Below are 19,850 nucleotides of genomic sequence, written 5' to 3'. Positions count from 1 at the left end.
AGCACAGAGCTACAGAGCTTATCTTGGAGACCAAAAAGGGTGTTTGTGCCATCTCCCCTATTTCTTTTTTTCCCCAGGAACAACAGACTTATCCTGAGCTGTCTGTGGCTCTGACAAACTTCAGCTGAGAGAATTCCACTACCCTCTTTTGAGTTGTGTGTGGATGAAGTGGTGACAGACTGCTGACAAGACAAGGCCGAAGGAAGGTACACAGACACTTCCAAATCCCTCCAGTATGGGTTCAAAACTGTCCTATGTACTGGGATCACGGGATTCAGTGAGATTCAGAGGGTCAAGGCTAAGGATACAAAGGTACATACAGATGGTCACCACCTAGACGTCATGTGAGATTCATTTAGATGCAACAGTGAGAAGCACTGTTTCTCTCCTCTGGTACACTTTTTTTTCTTTAGCAGGACAAATAATGCCATGGGCTGTCATTACCAGTACTGCCACTGAAGGCCCCAAGCTCTAATGAGCCTCCTAGATGACTTATGCTTTAAGATCTTGCAGCACTATAAAGTGGGGGGAAACAGCTCAGTTTTCTGTGTTACAAAGATTATGACAGAGAGCAATTCAGTTCTCTCTTTGAATTAGCAATTTGGGGCTATTACTGGGATAGCATATTCAGGAGGTCAGAATTCAGCTGCCTAAATACTGGTGTCTAATGCTGTTCTAAGATGACCTTAGACATTCATCCTGGCCTGCAACTGGACTCCAGGAGGGCCTTGGTCTCCCACAGATTCTGTGCTGTGTCAGCCAGCCTTTTGTAGATGTAGAGGCTTTAGGGTATCTCAAATGGCAGTAGATACCAAAGAACAGCCTGCCCAGGATGTCCTTGTGTGTGCTCTTCCCACAGAGAGGCATATTCCTGGAGCTATGAAAAAGTAAAAGTAACCAAACTTTGAATTGACAGTAATGGTTTCTGATCATGAATTGAAGATTTTTTTTTTTTTTTTTTTTAAAACTTTTTGTTTTTGAGCTGGGTAAAGAGAAATGGGAAAAAGCTTCCTGAAAGTTGCACACACTGCACATAGCATTCACATCAGGAAGGGATCATCTACGAAAAGATGACCAAAACCTTGAAGAAATTGATAAACTTGCTGAGGGAGGGACACATCAGAGCTAAAACTAATCTACATTTATTATTTATCTTCAAAATAGGAAGTCATGTAAACAAAATCCTTTATGACAGTTTGGGAAACATGTCAATGCGTTTTATTAACAGTAGTTGAAATTGTCAAAGAAAATAGCTATACTCTTGCCAAAGAAAGAAGGCAGTTTATCAGAAGTTAACAACTGTCTGTTCAAGATAAATCATCTCAAGATGGTAGACAGAAAAAAAAAAAAAAAAAAAAAAAAGAGAGAGAGATAACAGCCTAATAAGGCTTCTCATCTTAGAGGAGTATTTGAATTCTCCTTGCAAAAAGAGGCACACTTGAAATAACAAGATAAATAGTAGTGTATAGTCTGATCAGAAACTATACCTGTGTCCATTCATTTGTCTGGGGATCATAAGATTCCACTGTATTAAGGTATGTTTGACCATCATATCCTCCAACGGCATACAACTTGTCACCAAGAAGGCATACTCCCACTGCATCTCTGCTAATGCTCATAGAGGCCACAGCAGTCCACATATCTGTTTTTGGATCATACCTGAAAGATAATTTGTGTTATGCTCTAAAACTAAAAAAGAAATGTACTGGAATTGATGCTCTCAAGACAGTAGAAAACAGATATTATTAGGACAGCACAGATTTGGGTGTTAATTTCAAAGGACTTTCTCCCCCAAATACTCTCTTTGAAAATGTTTCTTTAGTCATCTGGTAATACAGTCAGTACTAGCTATGTATCTACTTTGTGCTGCTTTCCACGTAGTAATACATGCATACACATACAGCTGCTCTTACTACATTTCTTATTGTATGTCTAAACGTACCGCTCCAGGAACAGTTCTACTGCTACACTGTAGTAGAGCAAGTGCTTGCTCTAAGTGATAACTACTACATGTCAAAGCACAGGCTGTTAAAGTTGAGTGTGGTACTAAAGAGAATTACTTGATTACCATTTAAAAAAAACAAAAAAAAAACCAACCACAAAACCACTTTGTGAAAATTCTGGGGGAAATGCAAAACCTTTAAGACAATTTACAGCACTTCTTTAATCATAGCTCCGTATCATCAGAAGCATCAGCACAGGAAAAGACAGATGGTTTAATGAAAAACGTTAAATGTGATTCTAGAATAATATCAACATTCTTTACAAGTCAAACTGAGAAATACATAGGAGAGTTCATGCTATTCCTATGTCAAGGAACATATTTTAACCTGACTGAAAGAGACAATGTTAAGATTACATCAGTTCTGCTGTAAGCATCTATAATCACAGAGCTCTGAAGGGCTCTAAAGAACTATACAAAGAAAATACTTATTTGGCTAAGAGACCATCCTAAGATCACACTTGCTAAAAGCAAGTTTGGAAGATACCAGTCTTAATTTGCTTGCATGAAGAGCATAGATATAATGAGCTCTAACAATTTTATCTGCAGTTCTCTAGTCAAAGTACTACAGAAGTGCATGCAAGCATAATTGTAACGTAAAAATATTGCCTGAAGCACATGATGCAAATAGAAGTATAATGTAGTAAAAGAGGGTGATTAGTGAGCTACATATAGAAGTTACTTTTCAATTTAAGTTATTTTATATTTATTTATAAACCAATGTATTTATCTGGGAAAAGCAATTTTTATTCCAAAATATAGTGGTAAACAAATACTCAGAATCTTAGTGTGGTTTTATGAAACTGGTAATTTTTTAAAGGAACTATTTCCATGAGGCTGATGGTCCTCAATTTCATCTCACTTAAAGAGTGAGGACAAAATGCATTACAAAATGATTCCTATTTATTAAAGTTGTGTTCTGTAACTTTGTTTCAGAGAATATTGATGCAGAAAAAAATACATGGACCTATTGCTTTCTCTTGGGCTTCTAATTATCTGTATTCCTGTAAAAATGTGGTATTTCCTAAGATGCAGCTTCCTATCTGCAAACCTTTCTGGGGTCTTTTTAGTGCAATGTCCGTATGTTAAGTGGTATGGGCCACACTATGTATTTTGGGGTCTATTAGGACACTGAAAGTTTGAAAACTACAGCTCTGTTTTGTGGTGGTTTTTTTGGGGGGAGGGGGTAGGGGGTGTTTTATTTTGTTTTTTCTTTTTTTTTGGTAGAGAGGAAGTCTTATCTCCCAGCATAAAGAAATTTAGTAGAAGGAGAAGATGGATGATGAAGAATCACTGTAAGTGTTGGGAGATAATAGGAAAGAAGAGTTTTACAATTTGGGGGGGGCAAGGGAGGAAGAAGATAATTAAAGCATATTTCAGAAATACTTGACAGCAAAGACTTAATGCAGTGCATTATGAAGTATTTACTGTCATTTTTAATTATTTTATCGATCACATGTGCTTCTGCAATTTGTAATACAGTCATTCATTAATAACTTTATGTAAAGACGTATTAAGGATATTACCTTTCTACGCAGTCTGACAGCCTGGATGTTAAATTTGATGCTGGGGCATCATGACCACCGATTGCATACAAGAAGCCATTCCAGGTGGTTACACCTACACCACCTCTTCTTTTTGACATCTGAGCACAGAGGGTCCATTTGTTTGTATGAGGATCAAAACATTCTACTGACTTAAGACAAGAACTTCCATCTCGACCACCGACTGCATAAAGCCTACAAAGTTATTAAAAAAAAAAAAAAAAAGAAAAAAAGTAAATAAATACTGTCTGAACAAGAAAAGTTTCCAGTGACGTATAAAGGACTTTCAAGTTTGTTAAAAAGGGAAGTTTAGAAGGAGACTTTCAACTTTCAATAGAATATTCTGTTGTAAAAACTCACGATAAGATTTTGCTCCAACCTTTTCCTATTGTCATGATCATGCATAATAACAATAATTTACAGAAAATTGGTATCTATAACACAGCATTTATGTTCCAACCTATGCATGTAGCTAACCTTTTCAAAATTACTTACGTGACTTGACAAAGGCCCATTTCTAACACAGTCAGAGGGACAAATTCAGTAGTGGATCTGTGCATGCAACAACACTGCCCTGCCTCATCTTGGGCACACAAGTATTTTTCTGGACCTGGGCTGTAGTTTACGAATGACAGCGCTACCTTAAGTCCCTCACACCCACTAGGTGGCCTAGTTCGCTCGGTTCTAACAAAGAGGTTTCTAGCATTTGGTATTAACAAAGGATTTCAACTTTTTGGAAAGGCTAGAAGGAAAAGATTGGTTTTAGGAGCACTCCATCACTGATGAATCTTTAATCAAATAATCAAACCTGATAAAGAGTTTATGCACAGAGTTTATGAGCAATCTATGCTTAAAAGCAGAAATGCCCAGCACTATTATGTGGAAAGGACGGAACTCGGAAGCCATTCTAAAAAGGAAGCAACTCATCAGAAGTCCAGTTTGAAATATCACCTGAAACATTGTTAATGAAATGCTTTCATAGCCTAAGGCATATTATAGTACAGTTAAATAATCAAATAAACATTAGATACTGTATATGATGATAGTGTGAACAATTTACAACAGTTACTGTGAAGCACTATTCAAGATATCCTCAGTTTGGGAAACACTGCTCTTTGGTTTTTTAAATATACTGACCAAAAAACTTAAATAGAAACATCTTGTAGATATCGTTGACCTAGTAGTTCTCAGTAATAATTTTAATACCCTTTAAAAAAAAATACATTTCCATGGAAGATCCCATGTTTAATAACACAACTTGTTTAAGGTAAGGAATGTACTGAAGGATATTAAAAAATCCTGTTGCAGTTTCAAAAAGTTCATGACTAAAAATCAATCCTCTATGCAACATAGTATTTAAATGAAGGCCCCCATCTTACCTCCCACCAAAACATGACAGAGTTTTGATCACTTATGCAGTGATTTCACATTTTGGATGTGAAGAAAGATAAATTAATTTCTCTGTATGAAGGTTTTGAGCAAATCATCTGAAATATATCGAGTTACAGATAGATATTACTAGAAAGTGCAGAAGTTACTGCTCCCTCAGCTGAAATGCTGCATGCACTTTTAAGTTTTTTAGCTATAGGCATCTAGTGTTGCTGCCTATATTAAGAGCCTAAGGAATGTTCTATAATAATAGAGAAATGCGAGGCTCTAATTCTGGTGCTTTTCACCACACCTGGGATCCTCTGCTGAATATATAGGAAGCTTCAGACCTAACTTTGGCATCTGAGACTGCAGTTCCAAGGCAGCCCAAGGCACTCTGCTTGCTGGTTGTTCCAAGTTCTTCCCTCCTTCCTGCACCCAGTGAGCATTTCCACTCATTCCTGGACTTGTTTCACATCTCACAGCACCCTTTGTTTTTGCTACCTTACAATTATTACAACATTCAAACAGCTCAAGGGAGATGTGTCAGATAGTACATAAGCAGGAAGTGAAAATTTGTGGTCAAGATAATGTAAGTATTCTGCCACAACCATAATACTACTCAGCAAATCAGGTTAGATTTGTCTACTATGGTATTCCTGTAGCTACCCTGGCAAAACATGGTTTGGATAAGCCCACTACAAGGCTGGTGGAAAACTGGAAGGACTACTGGGCTCAAAGGGCTATGATCAGCAGTATGAAGTCCATCTGGCAGCTGGTTACTAGTGATGTTCCTCCCAGGCTGATACTGTGGCTGATACTGCTCAATGTCTTCATTAATTATCTGAAAGATGTAACGGAAATCAGCCTTAGTAAGTTTACTGATAATATCAAATTAAGGGCAGCTGCTGATATGCTGGAGGGCTTGATTGCTACTCAGAGAGACCTAAACAGGCTGGAAAAATGGGCTAACTCATCTCCTGAAGTTCAGCAAAGGCAAATGCAAAGTCCTGTACCTGGGATGGCATATTACCATGCAATAGTACAAGCTGGGAGCTGACAGGAGAGGAGGCAGCTTCGGAAAAATAGACTTGGAAGCCCTGGCAGACAACGAGACAGCAGTTTGCCCTTGAAGTAACAACAGCTGATCCCCTTTATTCAGTACATACAAGACTGCTTCTGGATACTGTGTCCAGCTTTGGGCTCTCAGTACAAGGAAGATCTTGCCATACTGGAGCAAGTCCAGCTGATGGTCACTAAGATGATGAGGGAGCTAGAACACATGACATATGAGGAGAGGCCAAAAGCACTGTCTTTGTGCAGTCTTAAGAATTCTTGAGACAGCTAAGGAGGCATCTACTGCTGTCTTCACCTATGGGAGGTTATATAGAAGACAGATAATTCTCAAGAGGTATGCAGTGAAAGAAGGAAGAACAAGAGGCAAGTTCAAACATGGGAAATTTCAACTGGATATTAGAAGAAAAATGTTCAGTACAATGGTGGTCAAACATCAGCACAGGTTGACCAGAGAGGCTATTGAATCTCCATCCTTGGAGATATTCAAAACTCAGATGTGACCTGAGCTACTTCAGTTAAGTTTGAAACTAGATCCAACTTTAAGGTTTGCCCTGCTTTGAGTTGGTGTTGGATCAGATGACTCCAGAGGTCCCTTCCAAACCAAATTATTCTATGATTCTGTGATTCCAACTGATCTTTATTTTTGTAACAGCTTGATTCAAGTACCACTTGTATTTGGGGATGCTATAGAACAATTACACTTAGTCCAAATAAAATCAATGAAAATCACTCTAAGTCTAGGAATCATGGCCTACAAATAAAGACTGAAGGAGCTGGAGTTATTCAGTCCTGATGACAGAATACTGAGGGGACACGTGTCTTTAAATATGAAAGGCTGTTGCAAATAGTAAAGAAAAGATGCATTTTCCATGTTCACTTTGGATAGTGCAAACAATAATAATATAAATCAGCAAAAAGTATTTAAGACTTCACATGAGGAGAACTTCACAGATGTATTAGTAGTTAAGCAGATTGCTCAGGGAAGTTACGGAAACTTTACCACTGGAAGTTAAGAACAAAATCACTCTGGCTATGAGTGTTTTAGATATAATTGATTCAGGTTTAGGGTAGCAGAATGGATTAGGGAACTTCTTGAGGTCACTTCCAGCCATTTCCTGGGACTGCAACATAAAATACCTAGTTGTCTGAATATGCTTTGTATTAGGAATTAGTCATATTTTCACTGAAAAACAACGGTAGAAACTTCAGATACCACTCCAGATTAGATTCATTCTGCCAGAGCTTACTGTTCTGAGTTAATGAAGTATAACATGAGTACTCTTCCATGACTTCACAGTAATTTTGGAAGTTCATTGTTCAAACTATCACAGCAAGAGGAAATCACTGGAGTCTCAGTGAAAGAGAACAACCATTTGCTCCTTTCTGTATTAAGGAGATGGTAACTACTTATTAGGCCATAGAGATGGTGTCTCATAAGCGATACTGAGGGGCACTGTGATGCTGTGGGGAAACTTGCTTGACCCAATACAATATCTTTTCTGTGAATGAAGAAACTTTGTTCTTAAAGCTATCAACAGGTATCTATCAAGATAAATTATTAATAGTAATTTAGAATGGTCCTGGAATTACATTAAAATAATGAGATAGTAAACAGAAGTTGCCTTCACATACTTTCCATTTAATATTGCTACACCAACAGTGCTCCTTGGAGTTGACATACTGGCTACAAAGTTCCACTGACGAGCCTGTGGATCCCATCTTTCTACTGTATTCAGGTAGCTCCAGCCATCATGTCCTCCTACAGCATACATGGGACCTTCCAATACAGCTACTCCTAAAAAAACAGATATGAAAAACAATCACTTCTGGATAAGGGAAAAAAGATCACATTTTCCTAGTGAACAGTCCAGGGTGCACAACAAAATATTTAAAAACAAATAAAAAGAAATTTCCTTTTGGTAGCCAATGCTGGATATAATCTGAAGGAGAAAAGACATTCAATAAGCAGTTGGCATTAAAACAAAGTTTCCACTCCCCTAAACTTAATTTCTGAATGTTTTTTGACCTATTCTAAAACAGGTAAACTTTTAAAAATATGCATTTAGCCTTCACAGAACACTACATACCAAGACCATGACGATGAGTGGACATAGGTGGCATTACACTCCAAGTTTTTGTTCTAGGGTTGTAGCACTCCACAGTATTTAATGTTTTCAGTCCATCTCTGCCACCAACAACATACAATTTATCATCTAAGACTGCAACTCCAAACTGTAATCTTCGTCCATTCATGTTTGCAACAGGAGTCCACATGTTAGTACGAAGTTCATACTTTTCAATGCTTGTAGCTCCTGAATGACAACATATGCAAGTTATAAAAAAAAAAAAAAAAGTCTGAATTATTAGGAGTTTTTATTTCAGCAGTATGTTGATCCCACAAGACAGCATGACATCCTGGAGCATGTTTTTAATTCTATGTATACAAGTAGTCTTTTTTTACTTCCTCAGGAATTAACTGCACCATTATAAAGGTGGACTTTCTCAGTGCTTTTCAAGACAAAAAACAGGATCTCTAACTGCTTTGCAGAATCAAGCCTTTAGAAATAGAAATGTTAGGAATATAAAACAACCCTTGTGAAATGCAATTATATATTGAAATCAACTGTTTTGTAATATTAGAAAAAAAATCTGAAGCTATGTGACATAAAGTACTAAAAGTGCTAACTTTAAAACAACAAGTAAAAGAAAACACTTTCTCTGCCATAACTTTCCTAACTTGCCAGATTCCTTCTAACTACCATTAAACAGTATGGAAGTGTCTATAAAAAAGGAAATCTAAGTAACATAACCCTTTAACAATTAGTCAAAAAGCATATTTTCGGGTTGGTGTTTTTTTTTTTTAATGCATGTGCAGGTCACCTTTGTGCCCTTCCTGTCATTTTCTTCCTTTTCCACTCAAGTAAGTAAAGATTAGTTTTCACTCAGTTCAACATTTCACTTCAGAAATCAGATATTCCCTTGATAATTTCAAATCAATAACAACTCTAGCTTCTAGAATGTTTACAGTATTATCAAAGCTACATAGTTTTTTTTAACCTAATAAACTGTGTACATTTAAGACGTTTCATGTTCTATACTGCAGAATCTTTGAATTCTAGAATTAACATGTTGTAAAAACATCTACCAAACATTTCTTTTAAAAAGAACCAAAACAGCTCATCAACTAATCATTATATAAGCCAATACCTTTTGTTGCATCCATTCCTCCAACTGCAAACAACACACCCACTGTAGATTTTCTAGGTTTGGTGCGAGGACTTTGCAACATAGGTCGTCTCTCTGGCAACAGATGGTACTTCATTGCTTCCATAATGAGTTTTTGACATTCAATGTCATCCCTAAAGAGTGCATTATTTTCCATATCTGCCAGAAACTGTGAAGAAGAAAAAAAGTTAAACAAGCTGTATTAATATAAACCACATGAAGAATAAAAACAAAGATTACAAGAAAACATTTTATCTCGAGACTTCCACTGCCTGATTTAAAATCTATGTATTTTCAAAATGGTCATATAAAGAACACTATGGTAAAGATAAACTTATAATAAACAAAACATTCACATTTTAAGCTAAGCCATTAAGTACAGAAAAACAGGAAGGCTATCTGATCTTAATGGATGATTTAAGTTTAATGGTCCAAAGGAAGAAAATAAAATCTGGTGTTCCAGCACCACTACAGGTATGCTCAAGGAAATGAAATCACGGTCTGGGTATGTAAATCAGTTTAACCTCATGCTCTTACTCCCAAATCCGCTCAATCCAGAGGTCTGTAAAAGCTATTTCAAGCACAGGCTGAATATTTTAATACATATTCTATTCCTCACTCTGACAGTGTCCCCAATCACAGTATATCAATTAATACTTTGTTAAAAAATTTAAGATCAAGGATGCAAGCAAAATTTGACAAGTGTTAAATTTTAAATCTGACTTAAATAAAATCAAGTTAAATAAAGACTACTAATAAAAGTTATTAAGTTTAAAGATTCTGGAGTCTTTTGTACTCCATGTTTGTCAGACTGCAGGAAAAATATATTAGTAGGTTGAGTGTCCCAACTATAATTATTAGAAGTCTAGACAACTGGCATTTTTCTGAGCTGCAAGACATAGCCTGAGTAACAGAGAAAAAAAAGCAAGTGAAGTGCCCCACTGGGACCTGGACAGCTGTCAGAACAATGAGAAAAAGGCAAATGCCTCTGAACTGCAATCACAAAATCCAAACACTTTGTGAATATTAGAAATGTAAATCCCCAAACCAAAATGAGATGTCATTGTTGAGCTGTTGACAGCCAACCGATAATAGGTACAAAATGGCTGTGAAATTAGTAATCAGGAGTACTAAAGGGACTCGTTATAAAATAGTTGTGCATAATATGGTGTGCATATCCCTGGCTTAGAGCTGCCTTAGGACTGCAAAGTGGCAAATATGACATCTACGGTTCCAGAAGAAATACAGGTTAAGTACAGGCTGCTAAGCCTGAACATCTCTGTATCAGGCCAACCAACAGAAACTATGACAGAAAACATAATTAACATACAGAGAGAATTAAAAAAACCCAAAAACCCCAAACCCCCCCAAACTTTCAGAGCTCTTCACCAGCAACTATTCAGAAAACTGAGCCTGACTTTTGCAGTATTTCTGTAATTGGCTGATGTTCTGATTATATTTAAAATAGCAGATTAAAAAGTTCTCATGTAAATTAGCAGAGGTAACTTAATTTTCATTCTTTACTTTCAGTACTTCCCATGACTCAAAGCACCACTTACCATTTGTATCACTTCACAGGGACACTTTCTGATTATAAAATAGTAAACTAAAGGCCGTCTTTTAACTGCCAGCATGCAATGCTATAAAATTGGACACGGTTTAAAAAAAATAATAAAAAATAATAAAAAAAATCAATTAATTACTACTGTCCTAAATTGGACATTGTCATAGTTGCTTGCATGAAAATTAAGGCTTGTACACAACATGACCAGTTCAGACCTCCAATATACTTTTCTGATAGACAAGCAACATTTAATATTGGAAGCAACACCATGTGTGTATATATGAGTTTTGCAACAAGATGTGACCTACATTTTCTCCAGTTTCTAACTCGCCCAACCTATAATGAATTTTTCTCATAGCAGAGTCTCAATCTCTGAAAGCAACTTCATCTCAGTTAAAAAGAAATGCCATCTAAGATTGGTTTGGCACTCAAAAAACCCGCAGGCTCTTGAAACTAAATCTACTGTATTACAATTTTCTGTAAATATTCTTCACTCAAAGAACTTGGAATGGGCTTACTTAAATGAAAGCCAATCTTTTCCAAGTTTTATTATTTGCATAGCTCCTTGTACTACAAACATTTATAACTGAGCAGTTACAAATGATGTGTTAGCATAAAATTATAGACATTGGAAACCTGATGAGGAGAAGGGTAGTGCAGATAGTTAAGTACTAAGAATTCTGTCTAAAAGGAAGCTGAACCATGTTATAACTCAGAAATTGCTTAATCATCTTTTTCATTAATTTATCAGAGATAGAATACTTCCCACCTTACAGCTTAAGAAGCTGACAAATATTCATCTTTAGCCTTTGTAAGAGCAAAAAGAGACTTACAAATATTTAGGACACTGCTTGCATTAACCAAAGAGATGACAGAATGCTATGTACAAAGAGATGCAGAAAAACACAACCAATAAAACTGACAATTCATTAGATTTTTTTCTTCCAGTGCTACAGTTTCACAGTATTTCCCAAGTTGTTTTTTTTTAAAGTGTATGAATCTAATATTCTTTGCATCTCTGCTTGCAACGTTATTGATTTCAGTAAGTTGTTCAATTTTCTAATTTCATTTCTTTCAAATAGCTTTAATCCTTCAACCGTAAAATTGGAAACCTTTTCATTAGGTTATGTTTGCTGTCAGATTGCCTAATGTCATGTGATCATGAAGCACAACATGATTCTGAAAACAGTAAGACTGTTCTGGGCACTTCAAACCAATCTACTCAATGCACTAATTGTTGCCATATTAAAACCACAGCTTTAACACTTTAATTTGTTAAAGAAAAATATTGTATTGGAAATATAAGTATATATATGGAGAAGACATGAAAATTTAAAGGTAAAAATAATAAATGAAATATGATATTGCTTTTGTGTTTCACACTGCTATTTTCCTAATCAGTTACCGAGTGGACATAATTTGATTTTAGTGCATTTTTCTGGGATAAATTCTGTATTTTCAGTTTCTAAAGATGTTTCAATTACAGTCAATTAAGTAAAAGGAAAACAGCAGTGGTTACTTAGTTAGCAATTAATTAAACACTCAATGAAAGAATTATTTTCTCCAGGTCAACTGGCTTACATTGTATTATGTTTCTAGAAAAAGTGAATTACAAAGTCAAGGCGACAACTGAGAAAATCCTGCCATTTCATATATAATAATCAGTATGGAAACATTAATACTAAAATGCTTGCTAGTGAATCTTACTATCCAGCAAGAGGATACCAGATTAGAGATAATACACAGAATGCTGTGTACGTGATTTATCACTATGAATGAATGGAACTTGGTTTTTGTTGTGTTAGTGAATTCTACTTATTACTCAGGTTCCATAAAAATCCTGTTTTCTTCATTTAATAGAGATAATTCTCATTAAACAAACTGAAAACTGTAAAGCAAAATCCTTTGATTGTATAGTAAGTGTTAAATATTACTAATGAAGGTCCAGCAAGGAAGGCCAGCACAAGAGAAGGGGAAGGGGCAGGGTGGAAAAATCAAACCTAGTTTAAATGCATGCTATCAGATAATTAAAACAATGCTACACATGACACTAACAAGAGTGGTCATTCTATAGGACTAGGAAAACTGGAATTCACAACAGTTTGATCAAACTGAGCTCAAGTCTTCCTCAACATTGTGTGTAAATGTCCAAGAAGGAGAAAAAGTATTCATTGGTAAGAAAAAAAGTACCCAAAGATGGTTTACCAAGAGTTAATAGAAGAAAAATCACTCCAAATAATTTATTCAAATTGGATTTCCTAAATCTCAAGGATAGCTATAATTATATGAAGGAAATGTAATGATCCAAATAAACTGTGCAAGTTCCATAAAGAAGAAATTTAAAAAGGACACACGTTCTAGTGACAAACATATCCTTGATAAGCATTTTTCTAGGCAACAGAAGCGACTTTTTCCTAGCAGCTCTACCCCTTCTTGTGTCCTGAGTGATCTCAGATTAAGATCAGAATATGCTGCAGTTCACAGACACAAACTATCATGCCTATACAACATGCTAAGTCTTTATTTGCAGCTCTAAGAATCCAAATCATTAAGAATCCTGAAGCTTTTAGGATTTGCCACTATCAATATATCGATGCTGTAGATATTATGCCCACTGTAACCATGGTATAAACTAGAGAGGAACTGAACAATTTACTTGTGGAGCAAGCAGAGGCAGTCTAATGTAAGCCAGGAGTTTACTGAGATCTTTCCTTCTCTGTTCCAAATCATGTCGAACCCACGTAAGTAGTGCATTCAGTATAGTTTCTTCATTAGGAATATTCATGTCATCACTTGCTAAAAGCTTTGCAATTTCAGTGGCTGGCAATAATAGAAATTCCTGGTTTCTAATTACTTCCATGAAGTTTTCCTGAAAAAGAAAAGTATTTTTAATACAGGTGACATCATACTTTGAAGACATTTTATAGACTCCTACCATGTCTTCCCCTCTTTTCCTTCCCTTCATGCCATCTCTCAGTTGTGCCAGTAAATACCACAGGAGAACTGACTTGGGAGGAAAAAAAAAAAAGTAAAATAAAAATGTACTGAGTTATTTTGACCCCAGTCATTTCCTCAACTGTATCATTCAGTCCCACAGACAAATGTGCTGAAACAACTGAGGGGGAAGTGTATGGACAGAAACGAGCAATGGGTTGTGGGGGTTACTATCTTGGCACTGCAAATTGAAGAAATAATTTCTGAAGTATAGTTAAAAAAAAAAAAAAAAGGTGCAGTTTGTTCCTGTTGACAATGTAGAACACAATGTAAGATGCTTTGTCAAGCAGAGAGCACAACATGCTACAGCTACTGGGCACACCTAACCGTTTTCATTACTGCCAGATTAAACTATGGCCTTAAGTTTTCAGAGGAAATAAACAACACTAACAAGTTTATTGTTGATTTTAAGTGGATTATTTTAAGTTTATTTTACTATTTTGTAGGTTTTACACAGCTGATCTGATTGTCTGGGGAGCAAAACATACAAAGAATCCACAATATTGTACACACCTTGCTTTATTAACAATATTTACTTTGATAGGATTCAATTTCCTAACTTTCATCCTGTCATTTCCAGCAACAAATCCTTACTTCAAAATAGGAACGTCACAATATGTAACATTTCCAATATTGATATCCTACTACTTCATAACACTAGGACTTGCAGAATATTCTGTAAGGATTCTCATGAACTTAGACAGAAACAGCAGAAAAGTATGTAGAAACACAATCAGCACTATGAACTTACAGTGAGAAAACTGAATGTAACGTAAAAGGGTGAGATCACCTCTATCCTCTCTCCCCATTTACACGTTTACAAGGCAGCAAAGGAAAGAAAAGTAAAAGCAGTCTACGAATCACAACATATTCTTATATTTTGGTAGCTCAAAACCCAGTTAACCTCATACTCCAAACTGAGAGTAACTTAATGACAATAGAACAGTATCACAATCAATTTAGTAAACACACTGTTGATTGCTATACAGCTAGCCAACAGGATGGTGGTTTTGCTCTGCCATCACATGTACCTCCAAAACACCTGGAGGATAAAGTGCATTAGATCCACAGACAGGGAAGTCTAACTGAGCCTAATTTCAAAATTACCCTTACTTAATATCTTGTTTAATGATTTAAAAAGAAAGAATTGCACATTAATGAAAAAACTCTGGATTAGAAGCATATACATGTTGGAAAAAAAAATATAGGATTTTTAGGTCAAAAAAACAGGAAGAAACTTGGGAGCAGAAGCAGGACCTGCACTGCAAAACAGGTACAAATTTAGCATATAAAATGGCAACAAAAACACACAGTACAGTTTGGCATTGCGTATGCAAAAGACATCATGACAACAAAGCGAGAAAGGTAACACTTCTTCCTTTTTATTGCTTAGTCTAATCATTTCAAACCTCAGTACTCCTAAAATATTAACTAATTAAAGAATGCTGAGCAAAGAGGAAAAAACTAATAAGGAGTAAACCAGTCCACCTCACATGAAAGCCACACATACATAAGATAGCTACAAGATGCCTAAGGGGAAGGATCAAAGTGACTCCACTCCATAGGTAACTCTGGAGTTGAGATCAGGAAAAGAATTGAAAGTGTTATCTGTGCACATAACTGTATTCCTTCCTGGATAGAATTTGGAAAGGAAAATTTTACATTTAATATCTGAAAAGCTTTCCTACTAGAGAGATCCAATTGGCTACACAAAAGTAGTGCTTCCAAGTGAAAACTGTAGTAGATTAGAAGGTAGATAGAACTGTCTTTTCCTCTTTATTTCGTTTAACTCCCTGTATTACAAAATGAAAGTTAAGAAAATGAGCAAATACAGGAATTAAAAACAGTGAAAGGACTGTACCAATATTCAGTAACGCTACACATGCACTGTTATTTATTTTACTCTGATATCAAATGCTTGGGAGTAAAATTGAAGCTGAAAAACCATCAAAATTATTTCCAGAGTTTAAACATGCAGTTCACAAAATTCCACTGTGTTCATTTTTTCCACTGCTGTTTCTTGGTTGATTCTCTGTCCTAGAGAGTATGCAAGCTGGAGCTGTGCTTTTAGTTTTGCTGAATAAACAGGCAGTGAGCACTGACAAAGAGAAAAGCCAACACTTACTACCTTAAACTTTCCATATTGTCTATCCGGATCACAGGAAGAGGAAGGGGAAAGCACCTGCATGGAAAGTTTCCTTTGTCTCTGAAGGCAACGACAAGCTGGTCTTGCGTAAGTCAGTCAGGGATCCTCTTTGGAAAGCTTTTTTCCAACTGTATTTCATCACTTCAACAGCTGTTGTGTGTAAAAAGCCTGATTTTCCTTCTTGTTGCTTGCAGACAATGGCTTTCTGATGGGAACAAGTTCAACTTCCTCTTGCTCCCATTCTATTTTTAAAGCAGGGACTCCTTTTGAGCATAGTATCAAAGCATTCCACTGGGAATACAGCCACTCTTTGGCCTACGTCTGGGGTTTTTTATAATCAGAATCTGACAATTCCTCTTCCTCTACAGACAGAGATTCTGAAGACAAAAAGGAGGAGCCAGTGTATCTCCTAGCATTCTTAACCTCCTCATTAGCCTTTTCTTTCCTTCTTCTTATGGGAACTCTCTGTGGAAGAACAGGATATTTCAGAGAACAAACAGTCTGCAGTTTCAGTCCCTTGCTTTCTGGTCCTGAAAGTAAAAAAATAATTTCCCACCCCCAAAATTAGCTCCTCAAAGAGCTTGGAAGCTTTATCAATTGAGTAGCCTGAGGTTTATGTATTAGCTAAAACAGGGACACACAGTCCCTGTGCTCAATGCCATGAATTGGTCATTCACATCATAACCTTAAATTCACCTGTCAGCAACTGCAGAGTGAATAATACTGATATTCTTAACCACAGGCTTGCCTTGGAGTGGATACAAAGCAAAAAAATATTAGGAGGACATAAAAGATAAGACATCATGATGCTTATTTCTAAGTGCTACTTAATCCCCACAGTGGGATCCAGTGAGATGGTTAGTCTCCCTCTACACTGTGTCAGAAGGATTAGAACCTTGGAGAGCCTCAGAACACCTGCAGGCTGAGAAGAACAGTACACTGAGGTGGCCCAACAGGCAGCTCTAACCACAGGGCTCTGTTTAAACTCTGAACCTCAGCAGCCAAAAAGCAAGAGGTGCTTGACTCACAGGATCTGAATGAGAAGAGGGAATGTAATTTTGTCTACTGGCTGCTTCAGTCAGCTGGTCAACTGAGGTATGAATTCACTAAGAACTGAGCTATCTGACCTCCTGGTATTAATAGTCAAATAGATGTCAGATAGCTGCTACTTTACTTTTAGTCAGCTTTGCTGCATTAAGCGATAAACCAACCTAATGCTTTTGGTGCCAGGGTTTGTTTAGAGTACAACTATTGTAGCTTGACTCCTCTGCATAGTTTCTGGATTCCAAAACAGGCTGGGCAGTATGCAGAAACCTATTTAGTCTTGCCAAGGCAGTACTGAGCTTTGTGCTAGGCAGAACTTTGGAAACTTAAAAGGCAGAAGTATATTGGGTTTTCACTGGTGAAAAGAAGTGAATGAGTATTTTCCAAGTTAGATGATTACTGAGCAGAATATTTTGGACTGCAATTTCAGGTGCAAGAATATAAAATCCTTGTTTTAGGCACTAACACAGTCTTTGGGTCTGGCCCTTTGTGGACAAAAAAATACTGAAATCTCTCCCCTTTTCACATTCCTCCCTACCAAAAGAACAAACTGTTCTGGCTGTTGGAAGAAAAAAGACAAATTATGCCTCTTTGATTCTTCCTCCCAAATAATAAACTCCATATTGCAATGATTTTTTTGTTACCCAACACCTGCCTTACAGGACAAAGCAAGTCTAAGTGTCCCACATCTGGTTTTCTGCAAAATTCCTAGCTTCTATGCTTGGCCTCAATCTGTCACTCTGTAGAATCATAGAATGGTTTGGGTTGGAAGGGACCTTAAAGATCATCTAGTTCCAACTCCCCTGCTATGGGCAGGGACACCTTCCACTAGACCAGGTTGCTCAAAGCCCCATCCAATTTCCTGACCTTGAATGCTTCCAGGGATGGGGCATCCACAATTTCTCTGGGCAACCTGTTCCAGTGTCTCATCACCCTCATCACAGAGTATTCCTTCCTTATGTCCAATCTAAATCCATCTTCTTTCAGTTTAAAACTGTTACCCTTTGTCCTATCACCACAGGCCCTACTAAAAAGTCTGTCCCCATCTTTCTTAGGAGCTCCCTTTAAGTACTGAAAGGCTGCAATAAGGTCTCCCTGGAGCCTTCTCTTCTCCAGGCTGAACAACCCTAACTCTCTCAGCCTTTCCTCATAGGAGAGGTGTTCCAGCCCTCCGATCATTTTCATGGCCCTCCTCTGGGCCCGCTCTAACAGGTCCATGTCTGTCTTGTGCTGGGACCCCAGAGCTGGATGCAGTACTCCAGGTGGGGTCTCACCAGAGCAGAGCAGAGGGGCAGAATCACCTCCCTTGACCTGCTGGCCACACTTCTTTTGATGCAGCCCAGGATACAGTTGGCTTTCTGGGCTGCAAACGCACATTGCCGGGTCATGTTGAGCTTCTCGTCAGCTAACACCCCCAAGTCCTTCTCCTCAATCCACTCATCGCCCAGCCTGTATTTGTGCTTGGGATTGCCCGACCCATGTGCAGGACCTTGCACTTGGCCTTGTTGAACTGCATGAAGTTCACACGGGCCCACCTCTCAACCCTGTCAAGGTCCCTCTGGATGGCATCCCTTCCCTCCAGCGCTGTTGACTGCACCACACAGCTTGGTGTCATCAGCAAACTTGCTGAGGGTGCACTCAATCCCACTGTCCCTGTCACCGACAAAGATGTTAAACAGCCCCAATACTGACCCTTGAGGAATGCCACTTGTCACTGGTCTCCACTCAGACATCGAGCCATTGACAGTAACTCTTTTAAGTATGACCATCCAATGCCTTATCCACTGAGTGGTCCATCCGTCAAATCCATGTCTCTCCAATTTGGAGACAAGGATGTCGTGCGGAACAGTGTCCTCTAAGTTTTTCTACTTATAAACAGCCATTGGCTGTGCTCAGAAATCATGCAAACTCCAAGATTAGGTTTATCGGAATCTTGTAACATTATCACTGCTCATGTACTTCCAAAGACTTCTGATGAAAATCAAAGTGGCTTTTCACTCTGCTTTAAGCATGGGAAGCTGAGCAACAAAGATAACTTTGTAATCTACACAGGGGTTGACTCAGGCACTATCATGTATAATGTTTAGAATGTCTGCTTTTTCTTTTTCGGTTGTAATTAAGAAAGTTAAAATGTAGCTATTAAAGAAGCTACTGACACCTAAGAACACCTCACTACTCACCATAGATACTTCATGTTCTGGAAATAACACAGACTAGCTTTTCCTCATCTGAAGGTATTAACTTCCCTTTGGTTTGCTTTTTTGTGGAAGAGGAGCTATCGATTTTCATTCAAGGTATGCTATCAACTGTTTCAAACAAACAAGATGACAAAAGGGGTGTTTCTTTTGACTTTGTGAAGACAGCAAGAAAAATGCACAGAAAGCATCTTGTGCAAAAAGGCTTTACGAATTGAACAGATACATTACTGGCCAGCCGAATAAAATTCCTAAATTTATAACTTTATGACCCCAATACTATATATAAACTACAGCAAAACAGGATAACCTTTGTACAAAAGATACCTTTACCCAGACACATCTCATGATCCTGTCAACTGTACTTTAAAACCCTGATGCATAAGAGTCAGAGTTGATCTTTATGCAGCATTAAATCCACTACTGATCACTTCAGTTTATTTCATGTTTCACTTAATGCATCCTGAGGATTTTTCAAGCTTTAGTTTGCCATGTCAAAAATTGACCTGTTTTGATGATAACCTTAAAATTATTCTCCTCTGAAAAAACAACTTATCAACTGTCAACACAGTAAGCAATAATACCTTTTTTTTTTTTTAAAATCACACTGTACTATGTGATTAAAATCATGCCATAAAATCATGCTAATGCTTTCCAATGACACTAATGAACATTATTTAGACAGAGCAGG

The 19,850-nt window shown here is 37.3% G+C and overlaps 1 protein-coding gene across 7 annotated transcripts in view; it reads right to left on the bottom strand.

Annotated features, from left to right (window-relative positions):
• KLHL5 (kelch like family member 5) overlaps positions 1-19,850 on the bottom strand; it is a 65,849-nt gene that overhangs the window by 2,226 nt on the left and 43,773 nt on the right. For all 7 annotated transcript variants that reach the window (XM_030019122.2, XM_030019085.1, XM_030019094.1 and 4 more), the window contains 6 exons: positions 13,437-13,649; positions 9,199-9,385; positions 8,079-8,303; positions 7,624-7,786; positions 3,529-3,741; positions 1,488-1,659 (listed from right to left, as the gene is read on the bottom strand). In XM_030019122.2, coding sequence (XP_029874982.1) covers positions 1,488-1,659; positions 3,529-3,741; positions 7,624-7,786; positions 8,079-8,303; positions 9,199-9,385; positions 13,437-13,649 — 1,173 coding nt within the window. The remainder of the gene's footprint in view (positions 1-1,487; positions 1,660-3,528; positions 3,742-7,623; positions 7,787-8,078; positions 8,304-9,198; positions 9,386-13,436; positions 13,650-19,850) is intronic.

The sequence above is a fragment of the Aquila chrysaetos genome, chromosome 1 (genome assembly GCF_900496995.4).
Source record: "Aquila chrysaetos chrysaetos chromosome 1, bAquChr1.4, whole genome shotgun sequence".
Lineage (NCBI taxonomy): Eukaryota > Metazoa > Chordata > Aves > Accipitriformes > Accipitridae > Aquila > Aquila chrysaetos.
This window is presented reverse-complemented; position numbering and strand designations above follow the sequence as displayed.